The sequence below is a fragment of the Phacochoerus africanus genome, chromosome 2 (assembly GCF_016906955.1).
Source record: "Phacochoerus africanus isolate WHEZ1 chromosome 2, ROS_Pafr_v1, whole genome shotgun sequence".
Taxonomy (NCBI): domain Eukaryota; kingdom Metazoa; phylum Chordata; class Mammalia; order Artiodactyla; family Suidae; genus Phacochoerus; species Phacochoerus africanus.
In genome coordinates, this window is record NC_062545.1 from 33,803,224 (window position 1) to 33,816,839 (window position 13,616).

Genomic DNA, 13,616 nt, shown 5'->3' on the forward strand with positions numbered 1-13,616 from the left:
TCCATATTCTATTTCTTTTTTGGGGGGGTGGGGTGGACACAGTAATTAAATCACAGTGTTTCTACCTCAAAAGGAAGAACTAAAGAAGTGGCTCAAACCTTCTTCAGGTAAGAGGTAAAAAATGAGACATGTAGCATATTAACACTGCATTGCTGATAAGACAAAAAATATTCAATTTTTAAATCCTGAGCAGAAATACTGTCAGTGGTGAGATCTCTGAAAATGAACCTGCCCTTGTGCTTCCACACAATTCTGTGTTCATTTGCATAAAGGAATGAGGAGAGGAGCCCCATCCCATCCAGAGGAGAGGGATAAGCATTATAGATCAGGGCTCACAGGTACCTTCCAGCAATAAGAGCCTTCCTAAGGGTCTGTGTTTATTATGCACTAAATGGGGTTTCAAACTGTGCTCTTCAGAATCTTAGGATTCTCCAGGCGCTTCAGGTATTCTACAAATGATGCCTATTCTGCCAAGAATCTGTTTTGTAGGTTGGTATTCCAGGGAAGATTTCATTTGAAAAAAGAATTCTATGACCAATAAAAGTTTGAACAATTGGCAAATTGAAACATGTACACAGTTCTACCATTCATTTTAGACCAACTTTTCCTAAAGTGTGTTCTATGGAACATTCATTTAGCAAGTTAAAGAGAGATGCTTTTTTGAACTCTTTTTGTCTGCTGAACCCTTATTTCTATAATATTACCTAGGAAAATCCCCAGAATGAGGGCTCTGGGTTGGCCAAGAGACATTTTCTATTATTCAAGGCTATCTCTGCTTTTACCCTTTCCAAAAGGTACCTTTCTAATTCTTCTTTAATGATAAATGTCTTTGGCTAGAAAGTTACTACAATCAACCCATTGTTTCTGATAGCCATAGTTTAATTTACAGAACAATATGAATTAGGCATTTTAAAGAACAAATACAGCCATCCCTAGTCCTGTGGTAGAAATTATTGCTCAGGTGCTATTCCTAGAATAGCCTGGGTGTCTCTTTCTGGCTGACTGTCTAAAAGTCATACCTTGACATATGCCAAAGAACCTTGTAAGATTCCACCACTACATTAGTAAGATATCACCTGGGCCATGTCATATTTATTAAGGAACCACAGAGACCATGAACTATTGACTGGAAGACTACTTGGTCCAGGAGATTGAGACTATGCCAGAATATCACAATTAAATGTGAGGTTTCTTCTTTTAGATTTCAGGAAAGGTAGTAGGAGATTTAGCTCTACCGATGATACAGCTGCATCTTTCGGTCTGAGTGCATGCCTGTTAGTACAGTCAGTTGCAGCATGGAAGTAACCACTGACATCATTTGCATTCACATTTTTTATAAACAAAAGAGATAACCCCCACCTCCCCACCTGCCAAGGCTGTTTGTTTTCCGTTATTAAATGAATACATAAATGGGTTTTGATTAGAGATAAATTTTGAAATTTGATAAAACATAGGTCCTGGGCCTAGGTTGTATTGAAGAAGGCAGGAACGTGAGATAGAGCCTCACTATTTCTCTTGTGGTCTAATCTCAGTGCTAAACTTCTACAGAGAAGAATTTGGTGGAAAAAGAATGATAGAGTGAGAAAAAGAAAAGATGGCTGTCCCTTCTGGATTGCAACATTTCCTTTCAAGTAAAGCAATATGTAAGCCATCAGAAGAAATTATTAGGGTTACAAAAACTGCTTTAGCAAAATGATACTGTATCAAGAAAGCAAGCATTATTTTAATAGAAGAGGACTGATTGATCCATTGCTTCTCTATATTGGATTTGGAAATTTCTGAGTACTTTTTTTTTATTAATTTTTTTTCGGTTGCGCCATGGCATGCAAAATTCCCAGGCCAGGGATCAAATCTGTGCCACAGCAGTGACCTGAGCCACAGCAGTAACAATGTCAGATCCTTGACCCTTAGGCTATCAGGGAACTCCCTTGAGTACTTTTCAACTAAAGACAAATGTGTTATGTAATCTATTATGAAAGCATATACACTATCACTTCAATATGTTTTCAACAGTATTAAAAAAAATGCAACATAAAAACATATTTTATTTATTTGTTTTTTTGCATTTTACAGCCACACCTGCAGCATATGGAGATTCCCAAGCTAGGGGTCAAATCGGAGCTGTAGCTGCCAGCCTACATCTACAGCCACAGCAACGCCAGATCCGAGCCACATCTGCGACCTATGCCACAGCTCATGGCAATGCTGGATCCCCGACCCATTGAGGCCAGGGGTCGAACCCACATCCTCATGGGTACTAGTCAGATTTGTTTCTGCTTGTGCCGTAATGTAAACCCCCTAAATACATCGCTTAAATTTATTTATCTTTTCTTCCTACTTTATTTCAAGGGGAATTTAAAGTTGTTTTAAAATATCTTTAAAATAAGACAAAATCAGTTTAAAAGGAGATGGGGTAAAGATAAAAAAATAATGTAAAACAGGCAAAGCATTACTAGACAGAAAGGCATGCTGTAATGTTCACTGCGATAGCTCCTAAATCTAGTGTTAAGTGTGTTAAGTTTCCAGGTATTGGATAAAAAGGAATACTTAAGAGGTATATAGTATCTGTAACATACAAACTAAATACATTAATTCCTCAGGAGAAGCAAAGCTGTTTTTCATACTGAACCTGAGAAAAATATCCTCCAGTGGGTAAATTTACCATGAATAACAAATACTATTATGAACTGAGGAACAGGAAAGAAGGATGTCCAACATTTCTTAAGTCCTATTATATGTCAGAACATACACTAATGTTCTCTCATTAATTCTCATAGTTCATGGAATAAAATATAGTTTATTCATGATCTAATCAGGAGTCATAGCACCGTAGACTTTATAAAATTATAGTGAGATAAGAATACCTAAGATTAATAGAAGGTGATTATCTATAAAGAGGCCCTGACTTATGGAATACAGGATGAGTAAGGTACTGCATCTCTAAAAATAAAACTGAAATAGACAAATGCCAGGCTGAAGCATTCGCTTTTCCCAAGGCAATTTATTACCACTAATAAAAACTAAAACCACTGATGATTATCCACCATTATTAGAGTTTTGAGAGGAAGAAAAAGGTATATGTGTGTTGTACAACTCCAAGCTTTTGGTGGGTTTTCCTTTTAAAAAAAATCCTCTGAACATCCAAGCTTTGTAATACGTATGTATATTGAAGGGAGGATTTAGTTTAACTCTAGCATGCTCAAATTTGCATTTTCATGAAATTTTAACAGTTGAATCAATTCCATCAAAGTTCTTTTATAAAGGGCTGTGGTGGTCATTTTTGTTAGCATTTCGGCTAGTACCTGCTGGAGAGAGGTGTTCACACTGTCCTTAGGTACTGGATCACAGCTATCCCACATGGCACTCACGTGAATTAGAAAAAGGTGCACCGTCTGGACAGACACAACCAGACCACTAAACTGATGCACAATTTAGGGGATGGGAGTCACCTTTGATGATACCTAACCCTTTTCTTTGATAGACTGTGGAGCCAAGCCTGGGATATATATCATTGTCTCCTCTCTGCCCCCTGCTGGTACCTTTGTGGAGTGCACACACTGGGAGGTGGAGGGTGCAATGCAGAGAAGTAAGTAGTGCTGATAATGGAGTCTACTGAAAATGTGAATTAGCATTTATTCGTATGTATCAATCTTTGATAGACATGATGAGGATGAATTCTTAGGAAAGGCTGCTGGGTGTTGCGTGTTTGAGACTGAGATGGGAAGGAAAAGGAAAGTACCTGGAGTATTGACTAATGTCTTCAGGGATCTAGGTAGAGTGAGCCTGCTCCATCTGCACTGAGGTTATATTTTTGAGGTGGGGGTGGGGGGGGGAAGGAGGTGGACACTTTCGAGCAATAGTAATAGAAAAACCAGGGAAAGCACAGCAACTTCATCTAGCAGAGAGTAAACCACAGTGAGTTAACAACTGAGATGCTTTTGGCAGGAGTGACTTTTGTTTCAGATCCTAACATGTTTTGCCTGAGATCATGTCTCAGATTAAAACTCTACTGCTTTTTGCTGTGGAGATTCTTTGGAAGTTTCTGTCTCTTCTTGGCCAGAGATTCCTAAGAATTACCTGTCAGGATCTGCCTTGATGGTTATCTCATGTCCTGATTTATTTGTCTACATTAGAAACTAAAGTATCTAAAATGTATAATAACATTGCAGAGCAAGAAAAAAAATTTGTAAAGCAAAAGGAAAACATTTTTTCCTCCTTTCTCAACATGCATGCATGTTTATTATTTATTAAAGATGTTTAAGAACTAATGTTTTGTTTTGTTTTTTCAGAGTTAAAAAAATTTTTTTTGCATTGAGTTTCTTCATCTGGGCCTGAACCCAAAAATGGTTTCTACTTTGATTCTCAAATCAGATTGGTAGATGCCAAGAACCATCTTCTAGAGAATTGTGGACTGAATGCAGTACAGCTTCTGGTAAGGTAGCACATCCAAATCTGAAGCAACAGATGTTCATTAAAAACCAGTACCAAGTATTTAAAAGTCATTTTGAGAAATTAAAGTGCTGTTTTAATGTACCAAGTAGAATGATAAAAATTGCTTTTTAAAAATCAAAAATCTTTTAAATGGTTTTGAATACAAAACCATCACAAGAGCAGAGCTAAGTTGCCTGTTAACTAATTTAATTGTATTTGATCACAATAGCCATTTCTCAAGAATCAGAGCATTCCTAAAAGAAAGCATGCAATTTACTGCTATTCTGTACTCATAATTCCTAATTCATTGACTGTTGTCACAAATTTAACATTGTAGGTTGTAGATTCTCAGCTTATTGGACATCTTGATTCTCAGCCCTTGAATATCTTGATTAAAATACTTTTTAAAAACCCAAACCTCCAATTTAAAAATGTTACTAGTGAAATTCCAGTCCTGTGTAATCCCCTTTTTCTATTTGCCTGTTGGGAGAAGTAATGATTAATTTGTGACTTTTCTAATACCTTCTGCATCCCGGGCAAGGTCCTTAATGAATTCTCCTAAGGAGTTTGCTCTCATGTTCGTTCTCTCAGCATCCTGTCCAGTTTGCTCACCATCTGCTGTCACTTTGGTAGCCTAATGATCCAAATTCGGGAAAAGCATAATTAATAGAGATGATGAAACTATAACTAGATAAGCTTCCACCAGCTGCATTTTCTTTCAAATATTACTTTGAGCCAAAGGCAATCGATGAATTATTGATCAGATGTACTGGAAATGATGCCCCATGCTCAAGTATACAATTAAACTTTATTGCTTCTTCCATTAAATGGAAATCAGAGAGCTGTATTTGGTCTTTTTAAAACCCTCGTTATATGCAATGGCACTGAAGAAGAGATAAAGCACAATTATTTTTGAAATATCTTTAAGGTACTATTGCCAATTTTTTAAATGGATTCTTTAGTCTCCGCATGTTGCAGTTTTGTCCATATTTTATTTACGGAAAAAGTGTGGAGTGTAACAATGATCTCTTGAAAGAGGCACAAGGCAGTCTGTCTTAATAAGCTTGATCCTATAGATTTGGTTTAGATCAATACGGTAATTAAAGAAACAAAGAGGGGGAAATGCTTAGCTACTATGTAGTAAAACACTTGTTTTAGAAAACTCTAAAGATCTAGTAAAATGTTAAAGAAGAAAAAATGCTAACTTTCCCATACGACATCACCAAAAAAGACTCCAGTAATCATAGAACCCACATATTACCGTCAACAAAATAAAACAGAACCCCACAACAGCCCCATCTCCCAGAAAGTATCCTCATATAGTTTAAACCTTATTCACGTTGAAAATACCACTTGACACAGTGAAATTCATTTACTGTATTCATAGTTAAGATATACCATATTTGGTCAAATAAAAATGGCATATGTAACATGAAAAGTTTCAGATACTACAAAGGCATAGAGCACTCTGTAATGAGTTTATACTTCATTTTTCTATGTGTATGCATAGGCTAATAAGTGACTACCTTTTCTAAGAAATAAGGATAATCTAACTACAGATAATGAATCAAAGAATCACAAACTGCTTCAATATAATTTCAATAAGGTCCAAGTTGGCAGAATATTAATGTTCCACAGTCTTGTACCAAGAGTGCTTGCCTCTTAGACATGCCCAGCAAATCTACATTGTTTTATACATAAATGGATTTTAAATAGAACTGAAAATAGAACTAAAAGTCTGGCCAGCAGAGAACATGGTAGGAGGTGCTGTAGGAATTCGACTGCATTTTTTGATTTCCCAGGGGAGCAGTACGAGGTTTATTTCATGAAAATTTTCAAGGTTTGGAGTAAAAGGTAGAATACAGAGTCCAACTATTATAATCTATTTTCTCAACCTGCAGTGTAATCACAAATAAAAGAATGAAAAGATAAGAATCCAATGAAAGTTTTAAAAATTCCTCTTCATAGTTTCAGTATATATACACACAATGATTTGATTAACAATATATTAGAATGCTGTGGATTAACTCTTCCAGAACACTAATAATGGAATAATGTTCGCTTTTAGATTTGAGGCTCAGTTGGATCAAGAAACCCTTTACACATACACACCAAATGAATGTACACTCACATAATTTTTAAAACAGTGCTTTTAAATTCCTAAGGTAAACTGCTTAAGGTGTTGTCTGTCTAAACTGCTTTAGATGTCTGTCTACTCTAGGTTTCACTGTATTTGATAATATCCCTACTATCTTCATAGATCACAGAACACTCTAATAAGGCACTTGATCTATATTATGATGATCTTTCAATAACTTAAGAATTAATATACCGCTGTACAGTCTTACGACACAGAAAATATATCATTTGAACTAAAATTTATTTCTTGCTTTGTATCTTCTTTATATTACACCAAAGTAATAACTTACATAAATATTCATACCATCAAGATTTCCAAATTGCGTATGCTCAAAGCATCTAATGTTTGAAAATAAATGTATACTGATACACTCTCCACTTTAAATTCTGGATGATCAAGATGGTATTTATTGCCTTGACTTCTACTTATCTAATTCATGCAATAATGTGTAAGATACATTGTTAACAAACTCAGGACTAATTACAAGAGTACTCCAATACTAAGATGTCAAGAACTCTATATAATTATGATAAGAAGTAACTCAAAAATGTTATCACTAAGACCTTATGCAATCAGCCTCTCCGGCTTCCTTTGACTATAGGAAATATGCCAAACTCTTTCCCTCTTAGGGCCTTCTTGTATTCTGTAGTCTTTGCCTGGAATGAGCTCCTGCTCAACACTTTTAGTGCCTGGATCCTTGTCATCATCAGCTTTCCGCTTACGAAGTGTCTGTTCTTGGTATGGCCATCCCTAGGGCACCTATCTAGGTTTCTGAACTTCTTGCAGCAGAACATTTCGTTCATGGCACCATTATGATAGCATTTTAGAATTACTATTTACATGCTGGCATACCTATTTATTGGCTATCTTCCTCACTTGGACAGGAACTTGGTCTGTTTTGCTCATTACTTTATATCCAGCTTCCAGTGTGATGCTTCGCTTACAGCAAATTCTGAATGAATACCGTTAATGATCTGACTGAACAACAATTTCCTAACTAATCTTGCCAACCTTATTATGATTCTTATTGCCTACCTTTCTAGGAACACTTCCAGAAAAAGGTTTATTCATATTCTTGCTCCCTAATTCCTCTCCAATTATCCAAAATAAATCTAGCCCTCAAGATGATTCGGTTCCAACCTTGCTTTCTCTGTGAAGCCATCCCTGACTATTCCTGCAATATTCTTTCTTAGATTTTCAAGACCAAATATCATTACCGCTATTCATAACGCTTGTGGGTAATTATTTTGTTGGGTGTTTGGCCATATCTATCTCATCTCAATCCTTGGGAGAATCTCTTTTCATTCCCTCAAGTGCCAGGCATGGTGTCTGGCAAATTGTAGGAGGTCAAAGATGTTGGGTGACTGACTGATATAATGATAATCAAACAAACTATCCCTTTGAAGTTCTAAAGCCTGTTGGAGGAAAAAAAAATCTCTTTCCATATGCCTTCCCAATATCATTCGAACTGGCCATATGCCTAGGTTTTTTCTTGCCAGTGAATGTGGATGGCTGGGCATTTTTCAGCGCCTCATAGGAAGCTGCTCAAGATTTACATTGAGAGCTTACTAGGAAAACCAGGCCTGAGAGCCTCTGGTCCCAACTGCACTGTACTCTAGTCACTGGCCTCCCAGTAATTCAAAACTAGCCTGTGACTGCACACCAAATATTCTGGTGAGGGTGGGTAGAGGTAGGGGTTGGGGATGGGCAGAAATCTTTATGGCCAGCATAGTGCCTACTAAGGAAGAAGGTAGCCTTCCCTCTGCACAGACAAGAAGGGCTTCCATCCAGGAGAGGAGGGGATGTGAGGTTTCCGGCACCAAAAAGCATTGACTTATGCTACTAACCCTCTAAAAAGGTGGGCTACACCGACAGGTTCAGCTGTACCCCAGATTGATATATGTGGTTCACAGGGCAGACAATACTCTCTTGTGTTTGTAGAGATATATAAAGGGCACAATTCTTATTTTCACAGCGGTGAGGATGAAGGTATGAAGAAGTTAAGTGACTTATCTGAACTCACACATATAGGGAATTGGGAGAGAAACAAAATTTCTGTCTCACAGCTTTGTATTCTGTCTATAGCAAATTCTAACTGACGTTTGACTAACATCCAGGAGGACTAAGAAGATAACATAAAAAGTTATACATTCTGAGTGAAAGGAGGGCCATGGCTGCAGCTTTTACACTAAGTGCATAAGCTTTAGGTGTTACTAAATTAATATATTTAAAAATCCATATCCACATCTGAGCACCTTATAGATACATTTTCAAAAATCATGTCTCATTACGCAGTCATTAAGTTGAAGAGTCAGTCAAAACCACCCATGAGAGATTCCATAAAGGAAGCCAATGACAAATACACTATCATCTATGAGGAGCGGTGATTGATTGTAAAAGTAAAGTTCACAAAAATCAGTTTCACCCAGGACAGGCTGTTGATAATGTTATAGATGAATGCTAAATACTATATGATAGGAGCTATCTGTCTGATTCAGTTTGGCTTTTCTTGCATTTTCATTAAATTACCATCCCCACCCTTAGCTTACTTCTTACTATTATCTTGTCCTCTGAGCACCTGACAAATGTCTTCTCATTGATCTTAATATGTTGCATATTCTTCCTTTCATTATCTATCTTAGATCTTCCTATTTTTATATTCTCTTATCTCTTATCCCTTTGTAAATGATACCTTATACAGGACATTGCATGTATCTTTCTTGCCTTTGATTATCATTTTTTTTTATATTCAAGTTCATTCAATTAGGTATTTTTTTCCTTTTATTTTTCTTTTTTGGGTTTTTTTTTTTTTGGAGTATTTATATCCAGGCAGCATGCATTACCATTAGGCACACATTCATTTACTTCTGAACAATGTAGCTGTTACTTTCTTGCTTTAGCTCAAGCAGTTCTCACTGTGCCTCTTGATATCCGCACATAATTTTCTTGGTTGGATATCACTAGTGTCTTTCATTTTCTGCCTTCTTTATGTTAAAACTAGAAAGTCTAATGGAGCAAATCTAACTACTGAATAGACAACATTGCTTAGATGCTATCCGCCTTTGCATTTGCAGACTTATACAGTTTCCTGCTAAAATTAAATTTCAGATCTAATCATTTATACAATGTTCTCAAGGGTCATCTTCTAACACTACCAGTTCTGCATGTCTAAGTGTCAGTGAAGCACTCCTCAGGTGAGCTACTAGGACAGACAACACACAAGGAAAGAGGCAGGGAGCAGCCAACTGACCCTGAGGGATGGATGATAATAATTCAGCGTCACGTGAAGTTTCTCCCTAAATATTTCAGGTGTCAGTTTTGCAAGTTCCAAATAAAAAGATTGGTTATACATTATTTCTCTTTCTTTTAAAATAGCAGAAATTAAAAACATTTGAACATTTAAAGCTATAAATAAGGCATTGTAAAGATACACACACACACACACACACACACACACACACATATATAGTAGGCACTTAAATTATTTAAAAACTAGTTTCTTCATTTTGGAAATGTTTCATCTTCATTTAAATTTGATTTTCAATATGCAGTAAAATATAATGTAAATAAAGCTAAATTTTAATATTTTACATAGTTGTCTATTACATAGTATCCATCCCTTATAGAATATGAACATTTAAGAGATGTTTATCAAAGAAAGCAAAATACTCAACTTCATTATAATTATAAATATAAACCTGACTTTAGTGCATTTTAGAGAAATTCAAAATCAATGTTTGTTGTGGGTTTCTATACCTTTCATCTGGTTTTATGCTATTATTTATTTATTTATTTATTTTTGGTCCTTTTGTCTTTTTAGAGCCACACCCACAGAATATGGGGGTTCCCAGGCTAGGGGTCCAATTGGAATTGTAGCCACCAGCCTATGCCAGAGCCACAGCAATGCAGGATCTGAGCTGTGTCTTTGACCTACACCACAGCTCACGGCAATGCCGGATCCTTTAGCTCACTGAGTGAGGCCGGGGATCGAAGCCGCATCCTTGTGGATGCTAGTCAGGTTCATTAACCACTGAGCCATGACAGGAACTTGATATACTATTATTTAAATTATTTACAATTAATTAAACAAATATTGACTGAATATCTACTATGAGCATGATATTGGCTATACTGTGGTAAGGGGAAAAAAACTCATACTTCCTATCTTTTCGGAGCTTATAGTCTGGTGGGTAGAGATGTATTTGTTTAATGATCATGAAAATAAATTTATAATTACAAACTGAAGAGAAAGCACTGTGTTACAACACAGTTATGAGAGGCATCTCATCACACCTGTAATATCACAGAAGGCTTAAGGTAGACTTTGAATGAGCTGAGGTTTAGAAGGTGAACTGGAATGAACAGAAGTTAACAAGATGCAGGAGGAAGTGATTTACTTCAAGGCTAAAGAAAACATGCAGAAAGGCTCTGTAGTAAGATGAAGTAACCGAAGCATATTATGGCTAGAGTGCAGATGGCCACAGTCAAAGTGGGGAGAGATGTGGCCAAGGGGAGCATTTTGGTCTTTATCTGAAGAGCAATGAGAAGTCAAGGGAAAGATTTTAAGCCCTAGGATGATGACATGTTCAAATTTGGAAGAGTGAAAGTGCATTGTGGCTACACCTTGGAGAACAATCAGAAGGAAAATAAGAGCAAAAGCTGGACTAGCTACAAAGCTAATGTGGTGATCCCAAACTAATCGATTGGCTGAGAGTGGGGTAGTGAAGATGAGGTCTATACACAGAGGTGGAACTCACTGAATTTGGTAATGAGTTAAATAAGTGAGAGGATGGTGAGGAATAAAGTGGCATCGAGGAAGATTTTGAGGTTTCTGGCTTATATGTTCAATGCATGAGGGTCCAGAAAACCAGACTATGAGTTGGGAAAGGGAGAAGGCTGAGGAAGTAACGGGAATGAGATCACAAGGAGAGAGCATCACGTGTCATTCTGATCAAAATGGAGACTTTGGAGGAGGAGAGTGACCCAATCAGGTCTGTGATTTAGAAAGTTCACTCTGCCATTGGAACAATAATTGGTTGGAGTTGGAGAAAAGGCTTAGAAAAGAGGGGTCACAGGAGGCCACTGAATTGGGTTGGGGTGAAAAAGAGGGTAGAATGAAAAGCGACCCATTCACTTCTATTTGGGGATACTGGTAAATCCTGGAGGGTAAATCACCAAGAGACTCTAAAGAGAAGAGAGTATGGGTTTTAAGAGGAAGATGACAAGTTTTAATTTGAGATGTCAGGACTGAAACAGGAGAATGAAGTCTATCTTGAGAATATAGGCTTATTAATCATTAGCATATACATGACTACTAAAGTCCAAAGAGAGAGTTTACAGAGTGGAAGGAGGTGTGGGCTGAGGATAAGACCCCAAGAAAATCAACTTTTGATGGAGGGGCAGAGGAAAAGCCCGAGAATGGAAGGTCTGAGAATTAAGAGAAAAACAGAGGCAAGTATGTTAAGAAGGAAGATAGGGTCAAAAGTGGCACTTGCTACAGGAAGTTCAAGTAAAATGAAGTTTTCATTGGACTCAGAGGACAGCTTGTCATTGATTATCTTGTAGAAATAATGAGCAGGCTGGGACTGGATATCTAGGCTGTGGTGGGATGAGAAGGGAAAGCAGAACTGTCTCCCAGTCTTTCAAAAAATCTGGCTGTGAAAAAAAAGAGGGAGGTAAGGACAATAGCTATGGAGGTTATATGGAATTAATAGAAGTCAACAAGATACAGGAGGAAGTCATCCAAAAGCATCTCAGTATTTGCACACTGATTGTAAAACAGTGGAAATATGCTACATATGATGCCCATATTCAAGGAACTTATATTCCAAGGGGGAAATAAAACTATAATAAATTAAAACAAACTGAAAAAGATATATGATTATGCCATGTTTTGCTTAGATAATATTTGCATGTTAACCAAATTACATAAAATAAATGTTAAAAATGTTAGTTTGGGGAAGAAGTATTATTCCCTTTACCAAGGGCTATTAGAGAATTAAATTGCTTCATGAAAACAACAAGCACAAAATACAGAAGCAACTCAAGGAGAGAAGTGGCAGCTCTCACACCAGCTATGCAAGATGAGACTCGCCAGCTGTTTTTAAAAATATAAAGAATGCATTGGTCATAACATGACTGGTCCACTTACAAAGCAGAGCAAAGGACTGTTAAAAAGATTAGCTGTACCAGTGAAAGGATTTTCCAGAGGAAAGGGATCTGGAAGCTTTAGGCTTACAGTAGTTTTCAATCTTGCCTGACATCAGAATCATCTAGAGGCTCTTGAAAATCAGTGTTCCTACTGTGCCTCAGATCAAATTATGTCACAACCTTTGAGGGTGAGACTGGGCACCAGGTAATTCCAATGTCCTAAGTTTAAGACACTGCCTCCCATCATGTAATCATGGATAATAGATGGTCATGGCTATTGCACTTCTCTCTGGCCCAATAGCTGAATCACTTGTGGCCAAGAGATAAAGTTATTGGTGGTCTTAGCCTGATACTATTGGATAGTTATGTCATCTGGTCCTTTAGTTATGATTCCATGCATATTAATACACCTTTTGATTATCACTCAATTTGACCACCGGGAAAGAAAGATTTGATCATGTTAACCTGAATATTGAGGGTCTCCATGAAAGTTCTGTTTCTGGTGGGGACAAGGTCAATTAACAAGTGAGAATTCCTATTTCCTCCCCATTCTTACTGCATTAAGGAGATATTTGCTTCCATCAGTCTAAATTCTAGGCTTACGATGTTTCAAAATCTGAAAAATGGGTAGATAAAAATGGCATTGCAATGTGGAAAAGGGGAAAATGAGTAACTTTACAGTGGAGAGAACACTACCTCAGCCAGGGGATCAAGATCAACATCAACAGTAATAAGATACATTGATGGCACTGATGATATATGATGAGATAAAAACAATACATTATCTCTGTGTCTTTCTCACAAAATTCTGTAACTCTGTTCTAACCATGAGAAAAAACACAAGATAAACCTCAGCGGAGGGACATCCCACAAAATACATGAACTTGTCAAAACT

At 37.0% G+C, this 13,616-nt stretch overlaps 1 protein-coding gene across 1 annotated transcript in view; it reads right to left on the minus strand.

The window, feature by feature from the left end:
- LAMA2 (laminin subunit alpha 2) overlaps window positions 1-13,616 on the minus strand; it is a 594,513-nt gene that overhangs the window by 111,773 nt on the left and 469,124 nt on the right. Inside the window, 1 exon segment of the mRNA XM_047758965.1 lies at window positions 4,954-5,065. Coding sequence (XP_047614921.1) covers window positions 4,954-5,065 — 112 coding nt within the window.